This window comes from Scyliorhinus torazame, chromosome 10 (genome assembly GCF_047496885.1).
Source record: "Scyliorhinus torazame isolate Kashiwa2021f chromosome 10, sScyTor2.1, whole genome shotgun sequence".
NCBI lineage: Eukaryota > Metazoa > Chordata > Chondrichthyes > Carcharhiniformes > Scyliorhinidae > Scyliorhinus > Scyliorhinus torazame.
In genome coordinates, this window is record NC_092716.1 from 49,564,039 (window position 1) to 49,586,188 (window position 22,150).

General features: G+C 44.7%; 1 protein-coding gene across 1 annotated transcript in view; it reads left to right on the forward strand.

Annotated features, from left to right (window-relative positions):
* The window catches only part of slc7a5 (solute carrier family 7 member 5), a 110,553-nt gene extending 91,134 nt beyond the window's left edge, over positions 1–19,419 (forward strand). The window contains exons 8-10 of the mRNA XM_072518081.1: positions 6,027–6,176; positions 8,876–9,053; positions 10,950–19,419. Of these exons, the coding sequence (XP_072374182.1) occupies positions 6,027–6,176; positions 8,876–9,053; positions 10,950–11,005 (384 nt within the window). The 3' untranslated portion in view covers positions 11,006–19,419. The remainder of the gene's footprint in view (positions 1–6,026; positions 6,177–8,875; positions 9,054–10,949) is intronic.
* The last annotated feature ends 2,731 nt before the right edge of the window (positions 19,420–22,150 follow it).

Here is a 22,150-nt window from a genome sequence, read left to right on the forward strand (position 1 = left end):
CCATCTGACTTAGATCTATATCTCCATCGCCTCACTGTTGTTGGGTCAAAATCATGGAACTCCCTCCCTAACAGCACTCTGGTGTACTTGTGGTCTGCAGCGATTCAAGAAGGTGGCTCATTATTACCTTCTCCAGGGCAGTTAAGCTTGGGCAACAAATTCTGGCCTCGGCATGAACCCCACATCTTGTATACAAATTTAAAAAAAGATAGGGTTAGGTAGTGTCATTCCCAAATAAAGACATAATGGAGTATTTTGCTGACCAAAATTAAAAGGAATATAAAAGAATGTAAGTTAGATGGAAGTGTTTCAATGAAGGGTATGTTGGTTGCAAATGGCTGTTTTAGTGTCCACATTAAAAAAACGCTAGAATTGTGTGTGTGTGATACAATTAGCTACGTATCTACAATGAATCTGATTGGCTATTGGTACCCAGCAAAGAGGCACCTTAATATATGGATTGAACCTTGAACCATTTGATTGAACTCTCACATCAGAAGGATTACATTAATGTCGAGTAGAAATGACATAGACTGAAAATGTTAATGTTTCAGCTGCAACAGTGGACCCTGAACCGATTGCTATCACGATTGACAGCTTTGCTTGGTGAAAAATGAAATGAAAAAAAAAATGAAAATTGCTTATTGTCACAAGTAGGTTTTACTGTGAAAAGCCCCTAGTCGCCACATTCTGGCGCCGGTTCGGGAATTGAACCGTGCTGCTGGCCTGCCTTGGTCTCCTTTAAAACCAGCTCTTTAGCCCTGTGCTAAACCAGCCCCTGCTGGTGCTGCACCAGCTGGTGAACCAGCTCTGCAGCTTGCTTGTTCCAAACTAAACTCACTGTCAGGCCAACTGTGAAGTTTCAGCGGTGAGAGTAACAACATTCTGTTGTTCACCTTCTGGCCTTCCAAAAAAAATGATTCTACAGTCCAAACCATTTGTGTATCCTTTGAGGGTTGACCCCACACATTGTTCCCAGAGAGGGGTGTGCGTGTGTGAAAGATGTGAGCTTGTGTGTATGAGAGAGGTGAGTGTGCGAAAATGGGTAATGTGTAAGAAAGATAGAGAAGTGTGTGAGGGAGAGAGGTGTGTGAGTGTGAGAGGAGCGTGTGAGGGGTCTGCAAGAGAGGCGAGTGTGTGCGTGAGAGATGAGTGCATGCGTGAGAGGTGAGTGCGTGTGTGAGACGTGAGTGTGTGTTAGAAAGGTGAGTGTGTGAGAGAGGCGAGTATGTGTGTGAGAGGTGTCTGTGTGAGGTGAGTGTGTGCGTGAGGTGAATGGGTGTGTAAGAGAGGTGAGTGTGTGTGAGAGGTGAGTGTATAAGAGAGAGGTGAGTGTGTGTGAGGTGTGCATGAGGTGAGCATGTGATTGAGAGGTTTTGCGTGTGAGAGAGTTTTATGTGTGTGCCTATGTGAGAGAGAGGTGAGCGTGTTTGAGGGGTGTGTGAGAGAGGGGTGTGCATGGGTGTGAGAGAGGACTGCATGGAAATCAAATCAAAAGGTGAGTGTGTGCCTGTGTGAAATTGTGAGCAAAAGAAGCAGAGTCACTCCTCCCATTAAAGTGAGGTAAGACTGAAGTACTTTGTTGAGAACATTTTAATTATAATAAATGTATACATATAAGAAATAGAAAATGCAAAATTCAATTCTATTATGATTGCTGCCACCTCCGTCCTAGATTGGCATGAGAATGTACTGTTCTAAGAAACTATCCTGAAAATATTGTATGAATTCCTCATTTAGGCTACCTTTGCCCATCTGATTTTTAACTAGAACCCACTTCTCCCGCACCAGTCTTCAAGGCACACATTCATCTCTGTTACAAAGCATACCCGCCCCCGCCCCGCCATGTCAACTTGCACATGGCTCAGGTAATAATCCAGAAATCATTACTTTTGAGGTTCTGCTTTTTAAATTTAGTACCTAGAAGCTCATACTCTCTATGCAGAACCTCTTTCCTAGTTCTGCCTATGCAGATGTCCCAAACCCTTGCACCAAGTTGGCAACACAGCAACCAAAAAGAAAATGCTGGAAAATCTCAGCAGGTCTGGCAGCATCTGTAGGGAGAGAAAAGAGCTAACGTTTCGAGTCCAGATGACCCTTTGTCAAAGCTAAAGACAGAGAGAGTGGGAATTGTACTGTGGAGTGAGAATGAAAGATGAGTCATAGCCACGAAACCCAGGGAAACAGGGTGCTAATAATCACAGAAAGCAAGGGGAAAGAGTGCCCAGTCCCCAGGGAGTACAAAAGGTGTGAAAGGCCAAACTGCAGAGAAACTAACATCAGAGGGTAAACTGTGACAGATGTAGATGTAGGGGGAGGGGAAGGGGAAGCAAAGGGGAGAAAGGGTAACGAACGGTAGATAAGATGGGGAGGGGTGAATATATATAAAGAAAGACAAGAGAGAAAGAAATGGTTTAAAAACAGTTAAAATTACTTTCCCACTTTTTCTGTCTTTAGCTTTAACAAAGGGTCATCTGGACTCGAAACGTTAGCTCTTTTCTCTCCCTACAGATGCTGCCAGACCTACTGAGATTTTCCAGCATTTTCTCTTTAGTTTCAGATTCCAACATCCGCAGTAATTTGCTTTTATCCATGGCAACACAGCAATCTGGATTTCCATTTTTTGCTGCAGAGAACACTGTCAATCCCCCTCACTGTACTGTCCCCTAGTATCACTACATTCATTTTGCTCCCCAATCTGAATGGCTCCGTTTACCATGGTGCCATGGCCAGTTTGCTCATCCATCCCACTGTCCCCACTTTCACACAAACAAGCTGTTAGATAGTTGCTACAGCTTAGGCTTTTGCACTTATGTTGACCGAGGGAACTGGGGGACTGCTGGGAGCCATCCACTCTGCCCTTGCTGACAACCCTCCCCCCATTACTCACCTGTGGCCTGCGTGCATAATAATACTGGGCTTCAGATGTATGTCATACCGGCAGCAGCCACCGCCTTCCTTGTGGCTCTGTAGTTCAATGGAGCTGCTGGCCTCTGGGTGACCTCCTTAATCCTGGGGAGTTAAGTGCCTGATGGCGGGTGAGACCGCGTCACCGCCATTAAATTCAGTCCTGCTTGAGAATTTAAATAATCCCTGATCAAACAGTGGGCACGATTTAACAGAAACATTTCTAAGTGTCCTTTCAGACGGATTTGGCTGGGGGATTCCCCCCCCCCCCCCAACAAGCTCTGTCGACATGTTCCCCACCGCTATCTAACCACATTTAGTCATTTTTGGGGGCCCTGGGGAGTTTCTCTCAGCCCACACTTCAACTTTTTTTCATCACTGGGGAGCTGAACTCACCGGCCAGACTGGAAAAAATGCCCCGATCTCTAAGTGAGCTTGAGGGTCTCCATACCCACCTACTCAAGGGCAATGCCACTCCCCACACACATGGGCATTACCCCACACAATCCCGCTATGGGGTCGCTGAGGGCCCTCACCCCCCCTTTTCAGGCCTCTATCGCCTTTTCAGTACTCCCACCCTTGACTACCCCACCCAACCTTTTGGAGACACCTTCATACCCGCCCATCTCTCTCCCTCATCCCTCCTTTTATGGGCATGGCTCTCTCCGGTCCTGTCCCTTTGCAGTGCCACCCAGGCACCTTGGCAGTGCCAGGGTGGTGGCACCAGGGGTTCAAGCCAGCATGCCACCCTGCTCTGTCCCCAATCACCATGGGGCCTCCAATGGCCTAGGAGACACCCCCCAGGTGACATGACGCCTGGTCCAAGTTCGTGTGGACCAGGACAAATCGGCGTCTGCGTGACCTCTTGCTGGGGAGCCAGTTAGATCACAGGCGGCCGTTAGATTGGGCGACCATCTCATTAAAGAGATGGAGACTGGCCTTAATTGGTGACCATTGGATTCTCGCCTTGTTTGGGTGGGATCCGGATCCCACTAACGGGAGCAAGCTGGCTAGCTCGCAGACCACTCAGCACCCCATGCGGATCCCGATTTGGGACTCTCCCACAATCTAACCGGCCCACACGTTCCTCGCTGGGCACAACGTAGCCATTACATCGCGTCCAGTATATACAAATAAGCAAGTTATTGCTAACTTAAGGAGAGCGAGAGAACATTCAGCCAGACTGATTTCATCAGAAGTGAAGGAACTTTATTATAACTTGGAGTAAAATGCATTTCCACTTTAAAAAGATTAAAATATTAATCTTTAAATCAGATTTGCAAAATCAAATAATTGTTTTTACAGCACATTATTAAAATAAATTCTTTCTGGTATGATTTCCTTTGCTCATTAATATTAGCGAAAAAGCATTTGTAAATGTAAAGGTTTCTGCTTTATCTCCTTATCTTTTTTTTTTGCTAAAACTTAAGTGGATAAAGGAAAATGCAACTCATATGACCTAAGAAGTAGCTGTATTAACTATTTCAACGGAGTGATACTGCAGTGCACTGGTTATTCTGATTCTAAATTGAGTTGCCCACTGCTCAGTGCATTTACTGGACTTGTTCATTACCTATTTGTATGTATTGATGGTAGGCTTAGCTCATATTTCCAGTCATAACCACACAGCCATGGCTTACAGGTTCCAGGTTCTGCATTCTTTCACCTTTGTACAATAGCTTGTGATTTTACTGGAACCATTCCAGCGAAAATGCTTTGCTAAAAGTAGGTTTTGTGACTTAGTGGAAACATGATGAGAGTCATTTTACTTTAAAGAAAAACAGGTGGAAGTGCAAGTGTTAGAAGCCTGAATCCTGACTGCAACTTGCCATCCTCCAGTTTTACTGGAGATGGCATGAAAGAGAGAGGCCATATGACCAGCCCACTTGGATTGGCACTAAATATTATAATGAGGCTGCATACCTCATTTTTACTCACCATTTAAAATTGGATCCCAACCAACCGGGTTTCCCGTGCTTTATGACACTCGCCAGATAAACCAAGGTAAGGGACTGATGCTGTCCACTTAGCCAGCTGCTGAATGGAAAGGCTCACTGTGTCTGACCAACCCCCGCAATCCTTTTGACCCTTCCCCGCCAGTGAGGCTTCCAACTTTCCCCTTCCCAAGCCACAGTGTATTTTACAGTTTAATCACCCTGCTTTCTGACCCAACTCCCACCCAGAGACAGGCTTGCCCCGGTCAGGGTAAGGAACTACTTGGTTCTGTGGCTCTTCGTATTACATCCCACCTGACTGGAAGCCAAGCCTATTAGTCAGGTGGCCTTGTGAACAAAGAACAGTGCAGCACAGGAACAGTCCCTTCGGCCCTCCAAGCCTGTGCCCATCATGATGCCTGTCTAAAACCTTCTGCACTTCCAGGGTCCGTATCCCTCTATTCCCATCCTATTCATGTATTTGTCGAGATGCCTCTTAAACGTCGCTATCGTATCTGCTTCCACCACCTCCTCCAGGCAGCGCATTCCAGGTATACACCACCACCTGTGTAAAAAAACACATCGCCTCTGAACTTTTCCCCTCGCACCTTAAACCTATGTCTCCTAGTCAGTAACTGACTTTTCCACCCTGGGAAAAAGCGTCTGACTGTCCACTCTATCCTGCCACTCATAATTTTGTAAACACCTCTCAACCTCTGTCTCTCCAGTGAAAACAGTCCGGGTTTATCCATCCCCTCCTCATAGCTAATACCCTCCGGACCAGGCAACATCCTGGTAAACCTCTTCTGTACCCTCTCCAAAGCATCTACATCCTTCTGTAGTGTGGCGGTCAGAATTGTAGCAATATTCCAAATGAAAAATGAAATGAAAATCGCTTATTGTCACGAGTAGGCTTCAATGAAGTTACTGTGAAAAGCCCCTAGTCGCCACATTCCGGCACCTGTTCGGGGAGGCTGGTACGGGAATGTGGCCTAATTAAATTTCTGGACAGCTGCAGCAGCCAGTTTTTATACTCAAAGCCCTGACCGATGAAGGCAAGCATGCCGTATGTCTTCCTGACCACCTTATCGACCTGCATTGCCACTTTCAGTGATCTCCCTTGGGTGGGGGACATGCCCGTTCTTCTTCTGCTGTTAATGATTTTTCTTTGTTCCTGTTTTTCAGTGCTGGATGACTTTGATGTATGCATTCTCAGTCGACATTTACTCTGTCATTAACTTCTTCAGCTTCTTTAACTGGTTATGTATTGCCTTAGCCATTGCTGGAATGATGTGGCTGCGCTACAAGAAACCAGAAATGGAGCGACCTATCAAGGTAAATAGGCAGCCACAGTCTTGATCCATTTCACATGTGTACCTCTGCAGCTTTGTCATTATACCAGAGTTTTGTTATACTTGTGACTAATAATATCACCGTATGCTATTCATTTGTAAAATAACTAGGGTATCTAAACATTGGCTGGGGGGAGTCAAGCCAACACTTAGAAACTTCACGGATGTACTTGTGGGCTGTAGCTTGTGAGATGCTGCACAAGTCCCCGCTCAAGCCATGGAATGATCCTGAGGCGTGGAGGTTAACGGCTACGGTGACCTTAACGGCCACCGGGAGTGGGTACCCTCCTCCTCCACGTAGTGCCAAGTCAACGAGGACATGGCATGGGTGCCTCACCGTCCCCTTGTTGTGGCGGAGCCTCCTGCGGCACACAATGTCCGTCATTTGTTCGAAAGACCAACAACGCCTGTACACGTTGGGCCGTCGCTGGCAATATCCCCACTGTGTCCCTCCCTGGCTTGATGGGCGGCCGGATCCTCCGGGCATGGGGGGGGGCCCTGCACATGGGCCGCCGCCTCAATCCTCTGTCGATGGTGCTGCCGTTGCCTTCTCCACCGTCTGGCTGCCTGGCCTGTCAGCCATACCACAAGAGCAGCTTCCATGGGTTCCAAGATATCGTCCATACCGTATAATATCAGTACGGAATTGGGAGGTGGTGTGAGACTGACAACAGCAGTGTCTTCCACCCCAGGACCCCCCCCCCCCCCCCCCACCATCCCCTGCCACCCGACACACCCAGCTCACGCACCCCCAGCCACAGCAGGCACACCTGCTCACCAGACTACAGATCCTGTACCCCAGACACCCACACGTAACGTTACCTGGACTGGACGCTGGTCCCTCCCCGGTGCATAACCTTTTGTCGCCAAAATGCTGCCTGTGCTGGGGCACAGCCCTTGGGTGTTTGGATGTTGGCCACTGCATCCTCGGTGTTGCCTCCTGCAGTGTTCAGGCACAGTGTCCAGGCATCACGGTCTGATTGGGATGCGAGGCAATAACTCCCACATGCTATTGGCACGCCCACCCACGGGAATTCATTTGGGATGTGCTCACTTAACTACGATTGCCAAATCCGTATTAGCAATGACCTCAGCTGTGCGGCCAGAGACCTCCGCGGTCAGTGGGAGTTATGGGTGGTCGTTGGGCAGGCGGGCCGGGGTTGCCCCCGGAACGGGAACACAAGGTCCAGGGTTTGGCACGGCGGACCCGCGGGCATTGCGACATCCATTCCCCCCTCCCCCCACCCCTTTCCAGCTCAACCTTGGTCTGCCTTTTCAAGAAGTCTCGCACCTGCAGATACCTAAACCCATTCCCTGCTGGCAATTCAAATTTATCCTCCAAGGCTTTCAAGCTGGGGAAGCTCCCGTCTATAAATAGATCCCCCATCCTCCTAATTCCTGCCCTTTGCCACCTCTGGAACCCACCATCCAGCCTACCCGGTACAAACCGATGATTATTATAAATCAGAGTCCAAACTGATGCTTCCTGCACTCTCTTATATCTCCTCCACTGCCCCCAGATTCTCAGAGCCGCCACCACTACCGGACTTGTGAAGTATCGGGCCGGCAAGAGCTCATGATATATATTATTTGATCTGATTGTGTCCTCTATCTGATGACTAGGATAACAAGAGGGGTTATGTTACAGAAACAAGGCTTTCGGCGTGATACCGGCCTCCCGAAAGGCAGCACAGTGCTGCCGGAAGATCCCCCTTCCGGGATCTACCCGGCTCACCACGCCTTGCGAGGTCTAACGCGGTCTCGCGAGACTTGCAGTGTGAATCGTGGCCATTGTGGGCAGGATCACTTTTGAGCAAATCTGCATTTTAGAGTGGGACAATTAGTCTCACTCTAACATGCATTTCCATGTTCAAGGTGTGGGATCTAACCCCCTCGCCTTGGATTGCTTGGGTGAGCGCCGTTCAGTACTGGTCTCCACAAAAGGGAACCAGGCGAAACGGCACTCATGGCGGCCTCCCATGGGGTCGGAGACCCCAGGTGCTTGCCCTCTGGGCAGGGTGGCAGCACCTTGGCACTGCTGGTGCCACCTACGGGACTCTGTTCGCAATCAGGTACATCGCGCCAATGTGTTTGACCCTTGGGGTAGGGCTCCATTACCACGTGCTGTGTATATAAAGTCACACTCCAATTCACAAGAAGCAAGGGCCCACTTATAAGTGTGGCCTTTGGCACTAACAGAGAGAAAAATGATTTGTGTAAACCCTGGAAAGTTAGGTGGCCTTCTCCTTTAAATGACGTACTTCATGAAAGAAACATTTTAGTCCCAGCCTGTTAGAGAAAGGTTTGAAGGATTCATCGTAAACATTCAAAACAGAACTGCGGTCTAAAAGGCGATTTGCAAGAAAGTATTTTACAGTTTGCTTATGGCTCCCTTGCTTTCTAATATGCAGCTTTGTTTTACAATATTTATATTGTGTTTGGGTGTATTTCAGCCATTCGTCACCAATTCCCTTTGTATTAAAACTGATTGGTGGTACTGACGATGATTTTCCTGTTGGCATACTTTCAATGCTGCATATATTGAGCTGTTCTGCCCTGATTTAAGTGTCCTAGAAAATAAATGTAGATGAAACAGCAAATTGAGTCAAATAGAAATTAATTAGCAATGAAATTAAAAATCATATTTTGAAACATGTTTTGCATTTTTCTTTTCTCTTGCAGTTTAACATCCTGCTCCCAATCACTTTTGTGCTAGCCTGCATCTTCTTGATTGTTGTATCTATATGGGTGACACCTGTGGAATGCGGCATTGGATTTGTCATAATCTTATCTGGACTTCCAGTCTATTACATTGGTGTTTACTGGCAAAACAAACCCAAGTGGCTCTTGAACACAATCTGTACGTATGACCATAATAAGAACATTGATTAGTTGGGGAAAAAATTACTTGTGACAGAAGATTAGTTGCATGCTTCAGTTTTTGTTTCAGAAGGGTCAGTAGCCTGGTCCTTTAGACATCTGTTTCAAATTACTTTTTCTTGTGACTTTGGTATGTTGAGGCTTAAGACTGAAATTAATAACTTATCAAAGACAAGGGGCGGGATTCTTCCCTACCTGGCGTTGCGGGCCGAACCGGCACCGAGGAGTGGCGTGGACCACTCCGGCGTTGGGCCGCCCGGAAGGTGCGGAATCCTCCGCACTTTCAGGGGCTAGGGGCGCCGTGCCAGATGGCGTGGAAGGGCCTCCGCCAGCCGGTGCGAGTTGGTGCATGCGCGGGAGCGCCAGCATGTGCTGGCGTCATCCCAGCGCATGCGCAGGGGGGTTCTTCTCCGCGCCGGCCATCGCGGAGGTTGACAGCAGCCGGCGCGGAGGGAAAGAGTGTCCCCATGGCACAGGCCCGCCCGCGGATCGGTGGGCCCCGATCACGGGCCAGGCCACCGTGGGGGCACCCCCCGGGGCCAGACCCCCCCCCTGCGCCCCCTCGAGGACTCTGCAGGCCGCCCGGAGAGCTAGGTCCCGCCGGTACGGACCTGGTTTGATTTACACCAGCGGGACCGGCCGGAAACGGGCGGCCACTCAGCCCATTGCGGGCCGGTGAATCGGCGGGGGGCCGCTGCCACCGGTCGCCGACAGGCGCGGCGTAATTCCCGCTGCTGGCAAAATCCCGGCGCCGGAGAATTCGGCAGCTGGCGGGGGCGGGATTCATGCCCCCCCCCCCAACCCCCCCCGGCGATTCTCCAGCCCGGCGGGGGGTCGGAGAATCCCGCCCAAGGTTTCACGCTATTACCATAAAAGTGGTAATTCTCTGGGAAACCCAGAAATTTTCTTTTGAATGGGATAATCTGGGGTTGCTTAATTCTGCTGCATGGCTGCACCATTGCTTAAATGGCCGGTAGCAGTACCCTGATTCTTGTTTGGTCTTGGAATTATATTAAATAAAAACAGAATGTTAGAATTACTCAGCAGGTCAGGCAGTATCTGTGGGGAGAGAAAAGCAGTTGGTGTTTCAGATAGATGACATTTGTCAAACCCAATGAAAGATTATCAACCTGAAACATTAACTCTTTCTCTCAGTATAGATACTGTCAAATCTGCTGAGTACTTCCAGTATTTTCTGTTTTTATTCCAAATTTCCAGTGTCCTTGATGTTTCACTCTTGCCTGAACTAAGAGAGAAAGTGGTGACTGCTGGTCTGTGTTGACAGTGAAGTATCCAACACCAAATTTTGGCCCAGGTGTCAGTTGAATAGAAATGGTGATCTACTGTACTGAATGTTTTTTCCTAAGCAGCTTGCCAACTTCAGGCCAGCACAATATCAGAGAATCCAGCTGGCAGCAAGATGATCAAAGCCTGATGGGGAGAGGGGAAAGTAGAAGAACCCAGTGGTGCAGATTATTTTTGTTAGGCCAGGAGGAGAAACCTTGATACTCACGGTTCTATAGAAATCCTTTCTTGAGGCCGCTTCAGTTATTATCGCCAGTTAAACTGGTCAGAGAGTGTACTCTGCCAATCCAACTGTTCTGCCCTGATCGGTATCTTGTGCACATCATAGAACCCCAATTGCCGCATTAACCGAATCCTGCTGACTGAAATAGGCAGGTAGCTTTGGTTTCCTTGTGTTCGACCCCTGTAAAAATAGTAGGGTCCAAAGGGTTGACAATTATGGAGTGCTTGTCAACTGCTACCATTTTGCGCCGTAACAACCTTGTTAACTTGTACTCTTGAAAATATATGTTATCATGAGCACATTGTTTAGCTTATCGATAAATAACCGGATTTTTGTTCTCTCTTGCAGATTCTACAACTGTCTTCAGTCAGAAAGTTTTAGGCGTGGTGCCTCAGACTTCATAATAACAGATTAAGCTCCTTCAGAAAAAAACGCACAATTGTTTCAAGGAAAAGAGGCATTGGTACATGCTCCAAAGTCAACATTTTATTTTTGGACATATTTCTTGTATCTTCAATTTGAGGATTGGTCTGCCATTTTAAAATTGGTTGAGAAAGCATCAGATGTCCCCTTCATTGAAAAGGGATCTAATGGTCATAAACTGCATTGGGTGAAGAGTAGGCAGTGTGTTTTTAGTGTTTGTATCAATTTCTTGTGTGGTTCTTTGCACATTGGTGAAACTGCCCAGTTCTGTTTATTCTTAAATTTGATTGCACAATTCTGAAAACCTCTCATGTCTGCAAACCTGCCTGGCGAACAGTCCTAAACAGGGCTAAAATCTAAATAGTACATGGGAAAGATCAACTTTTTGTTGGGCTTGTAGACAATCTTTGTTTGTAAATATAGATGTGTTCCTATAGATGTGAGAGATTTTAAGAAAATACATTCTGTGAGCTTAGGTTTTGTGGTTCCTTAAATTCAGAAACTGCTTCTTGAACTCCATTCAGCACTCCTGTATTGCAACCTTTTAAAAAAAAAATTTGAACTATTATGCTCAATAAGTAATTACATAAATCAGTGGCTGACAGCTCCAATTGGTTATTTAATAAGCAGCTGAACTATATGATAGAGAAGGCTCAATCCCTGATCTGTGCTGTCAGCTGGGTCACTGTCTGTGCGGAGTCTGCACGTTCTCCCCGTGTCTGCGTGGGTTTCCTCCGGGTGCTCCGGTTTCCTCCCACAGTCCAAAGACGTACAGGTTAGGTGGATTGGCCATGATAAATTGCCCTTAGCGACCAAAAAGGTTAGGAGGGGTTATTGGGTTACGGGGATAGGGTGGAAGTGAGGGCTTAACTGGGTCGGTGCAGACTCGATGGGCTGAATGGCCTCCTTCTGCACTGTATGTTCTATGTCACAAGAAGCAGCAATACAGATACCCTCATCATCCCTTGTGTCAGAAAGGGAAAATGTTCTTCATCAGTTTCTACTGACGGTGGGTGGTGAGGTTAAATGTTAAGCGTTTGCCGTATTGGGCTTCACTGTGATGGTCCCAGGATTGAATAGCTTGCTGATGCTTGCAGTGAAGGTTCATTTATCAATCGTATGGCCATTTGTAGGGGGTTCTGGAGAGCAACTGGTCCAAACCCGAGATGAAAGAATGCTTCAAGTTGGCACCCACTGTTACCCTGCCAAAATTAGTAAGGTCAGTGGAATGACATTTCAGTAGCGTGGACCACAAGGGCTCATTCAGCAAACTAATCGCCGCTAATGCACAAGATGTCCTTCCAGGCTGAGATGCAGACTCGACTCAGAAAAGTGTATCCCTGTCTTTGCTACCTTGGGCCTGGTGATGGACAGATGAGGGTTCTGTTCCATACAAGGCAGATGACCCCACATCATTCTTGTGTGATTTCAGCCTTAAAAGTAAGATATGTAAATACAACGACTTTGCATCCATCAGTTTTGAAGGAACTTGTTTTGTACTTATTAAGTTAGCTTTTGTATACCATCAATGCCTGCTGAAGATGTCTTTTAAGAGATATTTATTATTGTTAGGAATTAGCTGATTGATTCCTTAACCCAACCAGTCCTGAATAATATAGTGGCCGGGATTCTCCGATCCGAATTCGCCCCGCCACCACTGCCAGCGAGAACGGAGAATTTGGTGCACAGCCAAAACTCCATTCACTGCAGCGGGAGCAGGGAGTCCCGCCAGCATGAACGGATGGCGAATTCCGACCAATTTTTCCTGAAGAGGAATTTCTCCCAATGGCAGCCGATATCCTTGAATCGTTGATGCTGTTCTTTGAACTATCTCAACACCTCAATATTCTTCGAAGGTAGCAGGACCAACACTGTAAATTTATTAGCGTTTGTCTTTAAGTTGTATTTGCTTAACATTTTTAGTTAATATAAATATCTGAGCTGGAAATCCAGCAGTAGGTTGGCTGATATACATTTTGTCACAAATCTTCACAGCTTGTAGCATGTAAAAGTTTATGGAGCAACAATCAGATTGAACACCACACCCTGCTTCTCATCTTTTGTATTAACTTTATTGTTAAACAAGTTAAGACAACAGTGGAGATTTTTGGGTAACTTTATAATGCAGGGGCTGGATTCTTCGTTCTGGAGACTAAGTGCTCCCGCCAGCGGAGACTCCCTACTGGCACTAGGAGCGGCGCCCAGGTGCGATTCCCTCTCCTTTACCATGCCAATTTATGCATGGAGGAGAGCTCGCCGGATTCTGTCAGAATCACGGTACCAGGGCGCCATTTTGAGAATGTAGCCTGATACCAAGGGCCGGTGGCAATCCCCCCTCTGCCCCCCAATGCAAATCCTGCCCCCCCCCCCTCCACTGACCAGTAGGGGCATTCTAACCCCCCTCCTCCCTTCTCACTATGGGAATAACAGGTCCCTACCCCACAGCATTCACGTATGAGGGTTACCCGGCCCCCATCAGACCCCCCCAACAGAGACAGTTCGCCACCACATCAAAAGCAGATAATTGCTTTCACTTCCCCCTTTTCACAGCATAAAGCACTTAGCTGCTTTTGATGTGGTGAAGAACTGTCAATCATAGCAAGAGTGCTGATAAACATTGTGGTTAACATCAAAGCAGGGTACTTGAGATGCATTCATGTGTAAAGGGAAAGATAGGCAACAATCCATCAAGCAGCTGTCTGGAGTAATAAAATGTCAATCACTGGCTAATGCAATGTGTTGCTATCTGAAATTGAATGGAAGATTTGCATTTCAAAGGTATCAAGGGGTTTGAAGCCCTTTGAAGTGTACTCGACTTTCGAGGAAGCCTTTGACACTTGTAACAGCAGCTGCTTTAAACACATTTGTCTGAGACAGATGTGAGGTAAGAGTGAGTAAAAATGTAGTGATTTTTCACTCTACTGCCAGGACTGCTGTTCAGCTTTCATGCGGGGGTCTCTGATGGGAGGGAAGGAGTGGGGGGCAGGACTTGCATTGTTGGGAGGAGGGGAGGCCTTCTGATGGACTTTGGGGGGGCACCTCAGTTATGCACTTACCCCTTTGACCCACCTTGTCAGGGCTGTGCTTGGTGAAAACTTGCACCAAATCCCACTGGGAGAATTTCCCGCTGTGGGGGGCTGTGCATAACAGTGGGCGGACTCGAGCTGGAAATCACCAATTTGCATCCTCCCGCGGGACGTGTAGCTTACTGCCACCGCCAGCGAGTGCCCGGAGCATCGGAACGGAGGTGGCTCTGTTCTCCACTGGATTGGGAAATCCGCCACCTGGGTGGGGCAATGGAGAATCCACTCCCAGGTCCTTAAATGGATGACAACCATTGAAATTTTGCATTTAACTGTTTATAAAGCAGTACTGCATAAATGTGTAAAGACAAGCTATAGACGAGTAGCAAATAATTCCAGCTGCTGTGCTTAAGGCTCAGTTCTGATTAGTGATGTGGATCCCAATGTTGCCAGATTGGCACTGGTGTGAAATTAGGTTGTTTTGCCCAAAATACATTTTAAATGTTATTTAACTGATGCAAACTCAAATGCGAGAAAGCTTTTTTCTGTTCTCTTATTACAGAGTCACCCTTTTGATGATTCTACATAGTTGGGTGATGTTGATGCATAAAATGCGGCAGAACTATCTGGTGTTGGAGAGTATTATGGTGGACATTTTCATTTTGGTTTCCATTCTCTGCTTTAATACAGCAACCTAAAATATGGTCAATTCCTGAATGGAGTTATTGCTTATACTCGCTGTTATGTGGAATGCCGCAGGGCTACTTGACAGCAGAATGGAGCCAATGTCTGAATGGACTATCCATTTCATAATTGCAAATAATAATGTCCATTTTTTGTGTCAGCTATGGCTCAGTTGGCAGCATTCCGGCCTCTAAGTCACAAGGTTGTACATTCAACTGCCAGTTCAGACTTGAGCACAAAGTTTAGGCTGACACTCCAGGGCAGTATTGAGGAGGTGCTGTACCTGTTGGAGGTGCCATTTTCCAAATGGGATGATAAACCCTGTCTTCCCTCTCAGGTGGACAAAGAAGGTCCCATGAAACTATTGTGGAGAAGAGCAGGGAGGTTATCCCTGGTGTCGGGCCAATATTTATCCCTCAATCAACATTACAAAATGATGATCTGGTCATGATCACAGCTTTCTGCGAACAAATTAATTGCTGCATTTCCTACATTACAACAGTGACCACAGTTTTTAAAATGTTCTTCATTGGCTTTAAAGCTCTTTATGTCCTGAGTTCATGAATGAGGCAATAGAAGTGCATTCTTTCTTTCCTTTCATTAAGAATATGAGCATTTGCTGCTTATGCGCCTGCAGAATCACTTTTTTGATTTGTTTCAACTTAACAAACCTAGTATTGCATCTCATTTTAATCTAAAATGCACAAAACAATATTTTATGTGATGTGACAAATGTTTTTATTCCGTTTTACTGTTTTAAAATTGAAGCTTGACAGGACGGCATGGTGGCGCAGTGGTTAGCACTGCTGCCTCACGGCGACGAGGACCCGGGTTCGATCCCGGCCCCTGGGTCACTGTCTGTGTGGAATTTGCACATTCTCCCCGTGTCTGCGTGGGTCTCACCCCCAAAGATGTGTAGCGTAGGTGGATTGGCCACACTAAATTGCCCCTTAATTGGAAAAAAAAGAATTGGGTACTCTTTAAAAAAAAATGTAATTGAAGTTTCTACCTTGAAGGTATTGCATAAATGCACAATATTTAAGGATGGTCTAAAATGTGTTTTCCGAAACTGATGGTTTAGTTTTCCATTAATGAAATTGAGCCTTCAATTCACAATTGGTGTAAATCGCTGCTTGTGATGTGATGCTATAGTACAATGGGAAAAAACAATTTTGTGGTCTTCAAATTGACAAATGTGGATTTAATTTAACTACTGTATGTTTTAATTCATGGAGTTTGTTTACATTTTCAAAATAAAGCTAAAAGGGGATGAACATCCAGAGAGAGGAGTGGGTTGAAAAGAGGAAATAAAATTTCCTCTCGGTGCTGGAGTAAAAAAAGTTACCTGTAAATTACTATTTATTTACTCTTAAAGAAAATATTCTGAACTTTGTGGAGGTATGCTAGGTCATTCCCTGAGTTTAAGACATTGCTTTAAGATCAATCTGAATTCTTCTATTCTGTGACCCGCTCCTCGCCAAGTATGGCAGCACCCGAACAATGCCACTTATAATCTAGCAAGGAGAGTGTTCTGTGTAAAGAATCGAAAGCTTTATAATCAAAGTCAAAGCATTTCAAAATTATCCATTTTGAACTTTCTTGAGAAAATTAAGCCCTCTGAAAAAATGCTTTGTCCAAATATTTCTGCGTATCGCTGCATGTGGTTCAAGGTTTTGTCAGTACAGAATGCATTTTAACATTCATTTATGTATGAGTCATGCTTGGAAGTACACGCAAAGATGCTCAGACTTGTTTTTTTTCCTCCCGTTGGAAATAATTGGTCAATTGAGAAATTATTTTCTCCTTTTCTATCTAATTTGCTCCTTTTGAATGATCCTCCTGACTCAGATGAACCTGTGAAAAAGTTTTCTAATGAAATCGCTTCCCTGGGTCTCTTGTGACCAAGAGGCTGCTGTTAGGTTTTGCTCTTGGTCCAAGACGATGCTGCCCTTAATTGGCTCTCAGTTAAAATAAGGCCACCACTCTGGAGTGGGAATGTCCTGCAAACCAAACCCCTGCTCGCCATCTTAACCCCTGCCTGCACTGTTACTGCTAGGAGTGGGAAGTTAATTTACCCCCTTGCGAATGAAAACTTCCCACTCGGTCGATTTGTTGAACGGGTAGCAGTGATTAGAATCCTATTGCACTGTGCCACTACCAACAGCAAAGGAAAGGTGTTTATAATGGAGAGAGGGGGTAACTAAGCAGATTCCTTTTGATGACTTTGAGTAAATGCATCACATAGCACGGCATTGAGCAGTACAAAAGAGGAAAGCTGCAGTTCAATTACACTCTCTGGTCTTATGAGTTTGTCAGTTTAAACAATGGTTCTATGGAGACAATCCAGTTAGTCTTGATGTCTTCAGGCTCAAGGGAGAGAGATGGGAGAGATATCCCGATCATCATCCCGTAAACCTCAAAAAATGTGTTTTGTGCTGAGCCAGGGGAGGATCAGGAAAAGTTGTTACACCCACACGCAACTTAGCAAAATAACCTGCTTGGACTGAACATGAATGCAATCATTTCAGCAAGATCCCTGAGAACCCATTGGGACATCACTAACATGAATCACTGCTTTGAGGATAGGGAGAAAATGAGGAAAATCAATTCAGCTGCCATATTTATATAATATACAAACATCCATTGCGTCACCACCGCCATCTCAGAGTTAATTGGGGATGGCAATAAATGCTATTCTAGCTCACTGCCCACACCCTGTGAAAAAACATTTCTAAATCATTTTTTAAATTTGTTCATGGGATGTGAGCATCACTGGAATGACCAACACTGTATGCCCATTCCTAATTGCCTTTGAGAAAGTGGTGAGTAGCCTTCTTGAATTCCCACAGTCTATGTGGTGTAGATACACCCACAGTGCTGTCTCGTAAGGAGTTTCAGAATTCTGACCCAGTAGTGATGATGGAACAGTGATATAGTTCCATCTCACATTGGTGTGTGACTTGTGGGATTAACGAGATGCTTGTCATGCTGAGTGCTGAGAATTACTTGCTACAGTTTCATGTGAGTCAGGAGGATCATTCAAAAGTAGCAAATTAGAACAGTGGTGAAAATAAGAGCAGGAAATTCTGTAGCAAGTAGACACGGTAGGTACATGTTGATACAGTTTTGAATCAACGATGATCCCCAGCTTGTTGATGGTGGGAAATTCAGTGACAGTGTATGAAAGGCACATTCCCCCAAAGTACTGTGTTGGCTGTGTCTCTTGAGTCAGAAGGTTATGAATTCATGTCCCAGTCCAAGAATTCAGCACAAAAATCCAGGATAAAGCTCCAGTACATTGCTGAAGATGTTGAGGGGTGATATTGGAGGTTCAAGGCCAAATCCTGGAGCCTCAAATCAATGTTGGGAGTGGGGAGGATGTCAAAAAATATTAGGACAATTTTAACACCTTCTGAATACTCAAACTTGCAGGGCATCTTAGATGCAAAGAGAGGTGCAGGCACCCATCATTTGGTGACTACTTGGAGAAATTCCTCTGACTCCAGGAAATTCAGCTGTGGAATTTCTTGAGCTCAAGTACTGAGCTTGCTGGCCCACAATTTTTCGACCCTTATATATTATACATAAATCTTTAGTTTTACATGCCTTGCTGTTCCAATCATGAGAACTATTTGTTCAGAGAGGCATTGAAAATGGTTCACACTGGAAAAAGTAATATTCTGTAAATTATTGAATTAATTAAGTAGAAAAGACACTCGTGATAATGTTTAGATTCTGTTTCTCAATGCAAAATTAAATTATAATTAAAGTTGTTCACAGATTTTATACACCATCTTTAGTTTAAATATTTTCCAGAATTCATGGTACTAATTTGTTGTACTTATGTGTACTATTTTTCAGGTTTTATATATGTACAATTTATCCTTCAAGATGTTTTTACTACTATCAATCTCTTGGTGTTGTAACATTGCTTTGCAGTGTTTTGAAGTATTTTCTGAAATACTTTATGAAATACTCTTGATATATGTAAAATGCTGTATACTGGATGTAATCGGGGGTGCTACAGTACTGAAATTTGATATGTTTCTCAAATCAATTGGTTTGAGTAGATTTATGCCAATACGTAATGACTTGCATTTTGCAAATTTAATTTTGTATTAACATGAAGATGGTGAAATCCAATATGTTGGGAAAAATTGTTTCTTCCTGGATTGTCACAAAAGCGAGGTTTTAAGTGGCACATTTTCACATTACTTAGGTTGCCAGTTTTAATTGATTTCTTTCCCACGTTATTACAGTGTCATTAGATAGGGAACTAAAGGCACTTCAGACAAGCAGGAAATCAATAAAGTATTTGCGTTCATCATCACACTACCTTGCTTCATGTATTTTCAGAATTTCACTACGGGAGGTAATTTAAATCTGGAAGTGTGAAGTTATTTTATTTTGCACTTTTTCCAATTTATTTATTTCAGTTGATTAACAAAAGTCTTATAGAGTGGTTATCTTACGTGTGAAACAAATTCCACAATTGTTTATGATTCCCCAAAATGATGTTCCTTTGCATTTAATAAGATCGTGCTTAAATCTTAATCTTCAACTGTAAAATATTCTTGTCAATCAATAACAGTACTTCATGGTGATGCAGTGTGATTTTAGTGACTTTACCATAAGGTGAAAAATCGCTGTCAACTATTGGAATGATAAAATATTTATTCACACACTGATTTGCTTGTCTCAGACTCTTGTGTATTTGAAAGACTTCAGTCAGAATAAAACTCCAGTTCTTTGAGGTTGCCTTTTTAAAAGCAAACTTATTTTTTTTTTAAATTCAAGATATGTTCACTTGTTTTAAAATGGTTACTCATTACTACTAGTTGTATTATTTCACAGGCCTATAGACGTTTGTATGGTTTCAGATCTCAATGCCACTTCATCATTAACATGAGGGTTGTGATAATCACCCCCCTCCCCTCCATGCCCAAACATGTAATTACAAGTGTACCTTTAAAGTAATTGCTAATGTGATCCTAAGATTTTATTTTTCTTTGCATATTTTACAACACCATAACTACTGTCAAACTCAACCTCAAGCAATTAGGCCAGGCAATGAATTCAGTTTGTCAGCTAACCCAGAAAATAAACTTCTGCTTTTCCCAGTACAAACCCAAACAAGCATTGGTTGCTCACTCCCTTGCAAATAAACCTATTTGAACAAGACTGATTAAATTGTTTCACACAGAACCAGTTTGTTCAGGGCTATTTTCGGCACTGTGAATAGACCTTGCACTATTTACAGGTAAATTATCTGAAGCTTCCTCTAAAATATTTTAAATGTCAAGTCATCATTGAGATCCCCGAAAATAAGGCACTCAACGCCCTCCCCCTTCCTCATGATCCCGACCACCAGGCATTCCAAGGATTTTGACAACGACTCAAATGTTGACCATTGACCTTGTGCTGCCTCCTTCCACATTGCCACCTTCGCTAAGACCAAACCCCACCATGGCAGCGAATGGAATTTAAACTCAATTAAATTGACCTGAAATTGAATGCTTAGAACTGAATAATAGGGTAGAACTGAACACGGTGAGGGAGGGTGGTTGGGTGGGAAGCAAAGTCAGGGTGGAATCGACCCTTTCCATGTTGGCCTGCCCTGCACCCACAAAGAGCTGCGGGCAGGCTGAACAAGGGTCTCGTAGGACTTGCATCCCTCACTGGGGAAGAGATCCCACCCTCTCCCTAACATATTGTGGTCCTCAATTACCTATTTAAATATGGATGGGGCAGGCTGCTGATTTTGGGGATGGGTGGTGGGGTGGGCAAATACCCTATTTTACAAGCAGCCCTGCCGAAAACACATATGGTGGTGGCAGGTAAAATGCAGCCCATAGTCTCAGTAATGTTGGCCATAAAACTAAATTGATTGTCACAAAAACACTAATACTCTATAGGGAAGGAAATCTGCTGCCCTCACCTGGTGTTACGTGTGACTCCAAACATGGTTGACTCTTAACTGCCCTCTAATGTCCCAGCAAACCATTCAGTTCAAAGGCATCTAGGGATGGGCAACAAATTCTGGCCTTGTTAGCGATGCCCGTATTCCATGAAAGAATAAATAAAACAAGCCAGTTCATACATGTCGGCTAAGCTTGCTTTAAAAAAAGCCAGACTTGACTACGGTCAGAAACAACATAAAACTAACAAAAAGCATAAACAATTAAAAATATAGAACTAAAAATAAAGAACAGCTCCTTAGAGTAGGAGGAATTAAAAAGAACAGCAAAGGGTGACAAAACATACAAAAAATGAGTATAAATACAAAAATAAGCATCCGCATAAATAAATTGCGAGAATAAAGAGGGTTACTTGATGTGAATGAAGTAAGAGGTGGCCAAACACAGCTTCCATGATTTCTGCAATTAATCCGTTTAAACATTGCTAATATCAGGTTAAAGGTTCAGCTTTTTCACTTATCGCTGTTTTGGGGTTTATTCCAAAGTTCAATATAAATTTGAAACTTCTAAACCCAGAGGTATTTCAGAATGAAACTGGGCCTGTTTTATCAACTGCGTGGTCTGATACCACCACTGGCAACAACATCGTGGCTTCCTAGGGCGGCATAGTGACACAGTAGTTACCACGGTGCCGAGAACTCGTGTACAATCCCGGCCCCGGGTCACTGTCCGTGTGGAGTTTTCCCATTCTCCCCATGTCTTTTTTACTTGATGTACCTCAAAATAGTGTATTGTCACTGGTATTCCAGAAAACCAAGATAATGCTCTGGGGACTCAGGTTCGAATCCCACCCTAGCAGCTGGTGGAATTTGAATTCAATAACAAGAATCTGGAATTAGAAATCTACCGATGACCATAAAACCATTCTCAATTGTCATAAAAATCCATCTGGTTCACTAATGTCCTTTAAGGAAGGAAATCTGCCATCCTTATCAGATCTGGCCTACATGTGACCCCGCTCATACAGCAATGTGGTTGGCTCTTTAAAAAAATGACTTGTAAAATGGCCTAGAGAGCCACTCAAGGGCAATGAGAGATGTGCAATAAATGCTGGCCCACCCAAAGCAGCCCACATCCCAAGAAGGAACTAAAAAAAAAATGCTAATCTTTTTCTCAAAGTTTTTGACTTATGGTGTGGATCTACCCCTCCAACAAACCAGCCAATTTAAATCCTACCCCACTACCCTAACTTACCCTTTCTAAAAGGGCATGGTTCAACTCCAATTTAGGTGAAGATCATTCTATCGATACGGTCTCTTCTGGCCCCAACAATGATTCCAGCATCCTAAGTATCTGAAATGGTTCTGCACCATTCTTCAGGCATGCATTGACAATCCTTATCTTAATTTCCTAATGTCTGGTCCAGCATGTGGTGATTCGAATAATCTAAAGTTTACTACCCTACAGATTCTGCTCCTTTTGTAGGATGGAAGGAATCCAC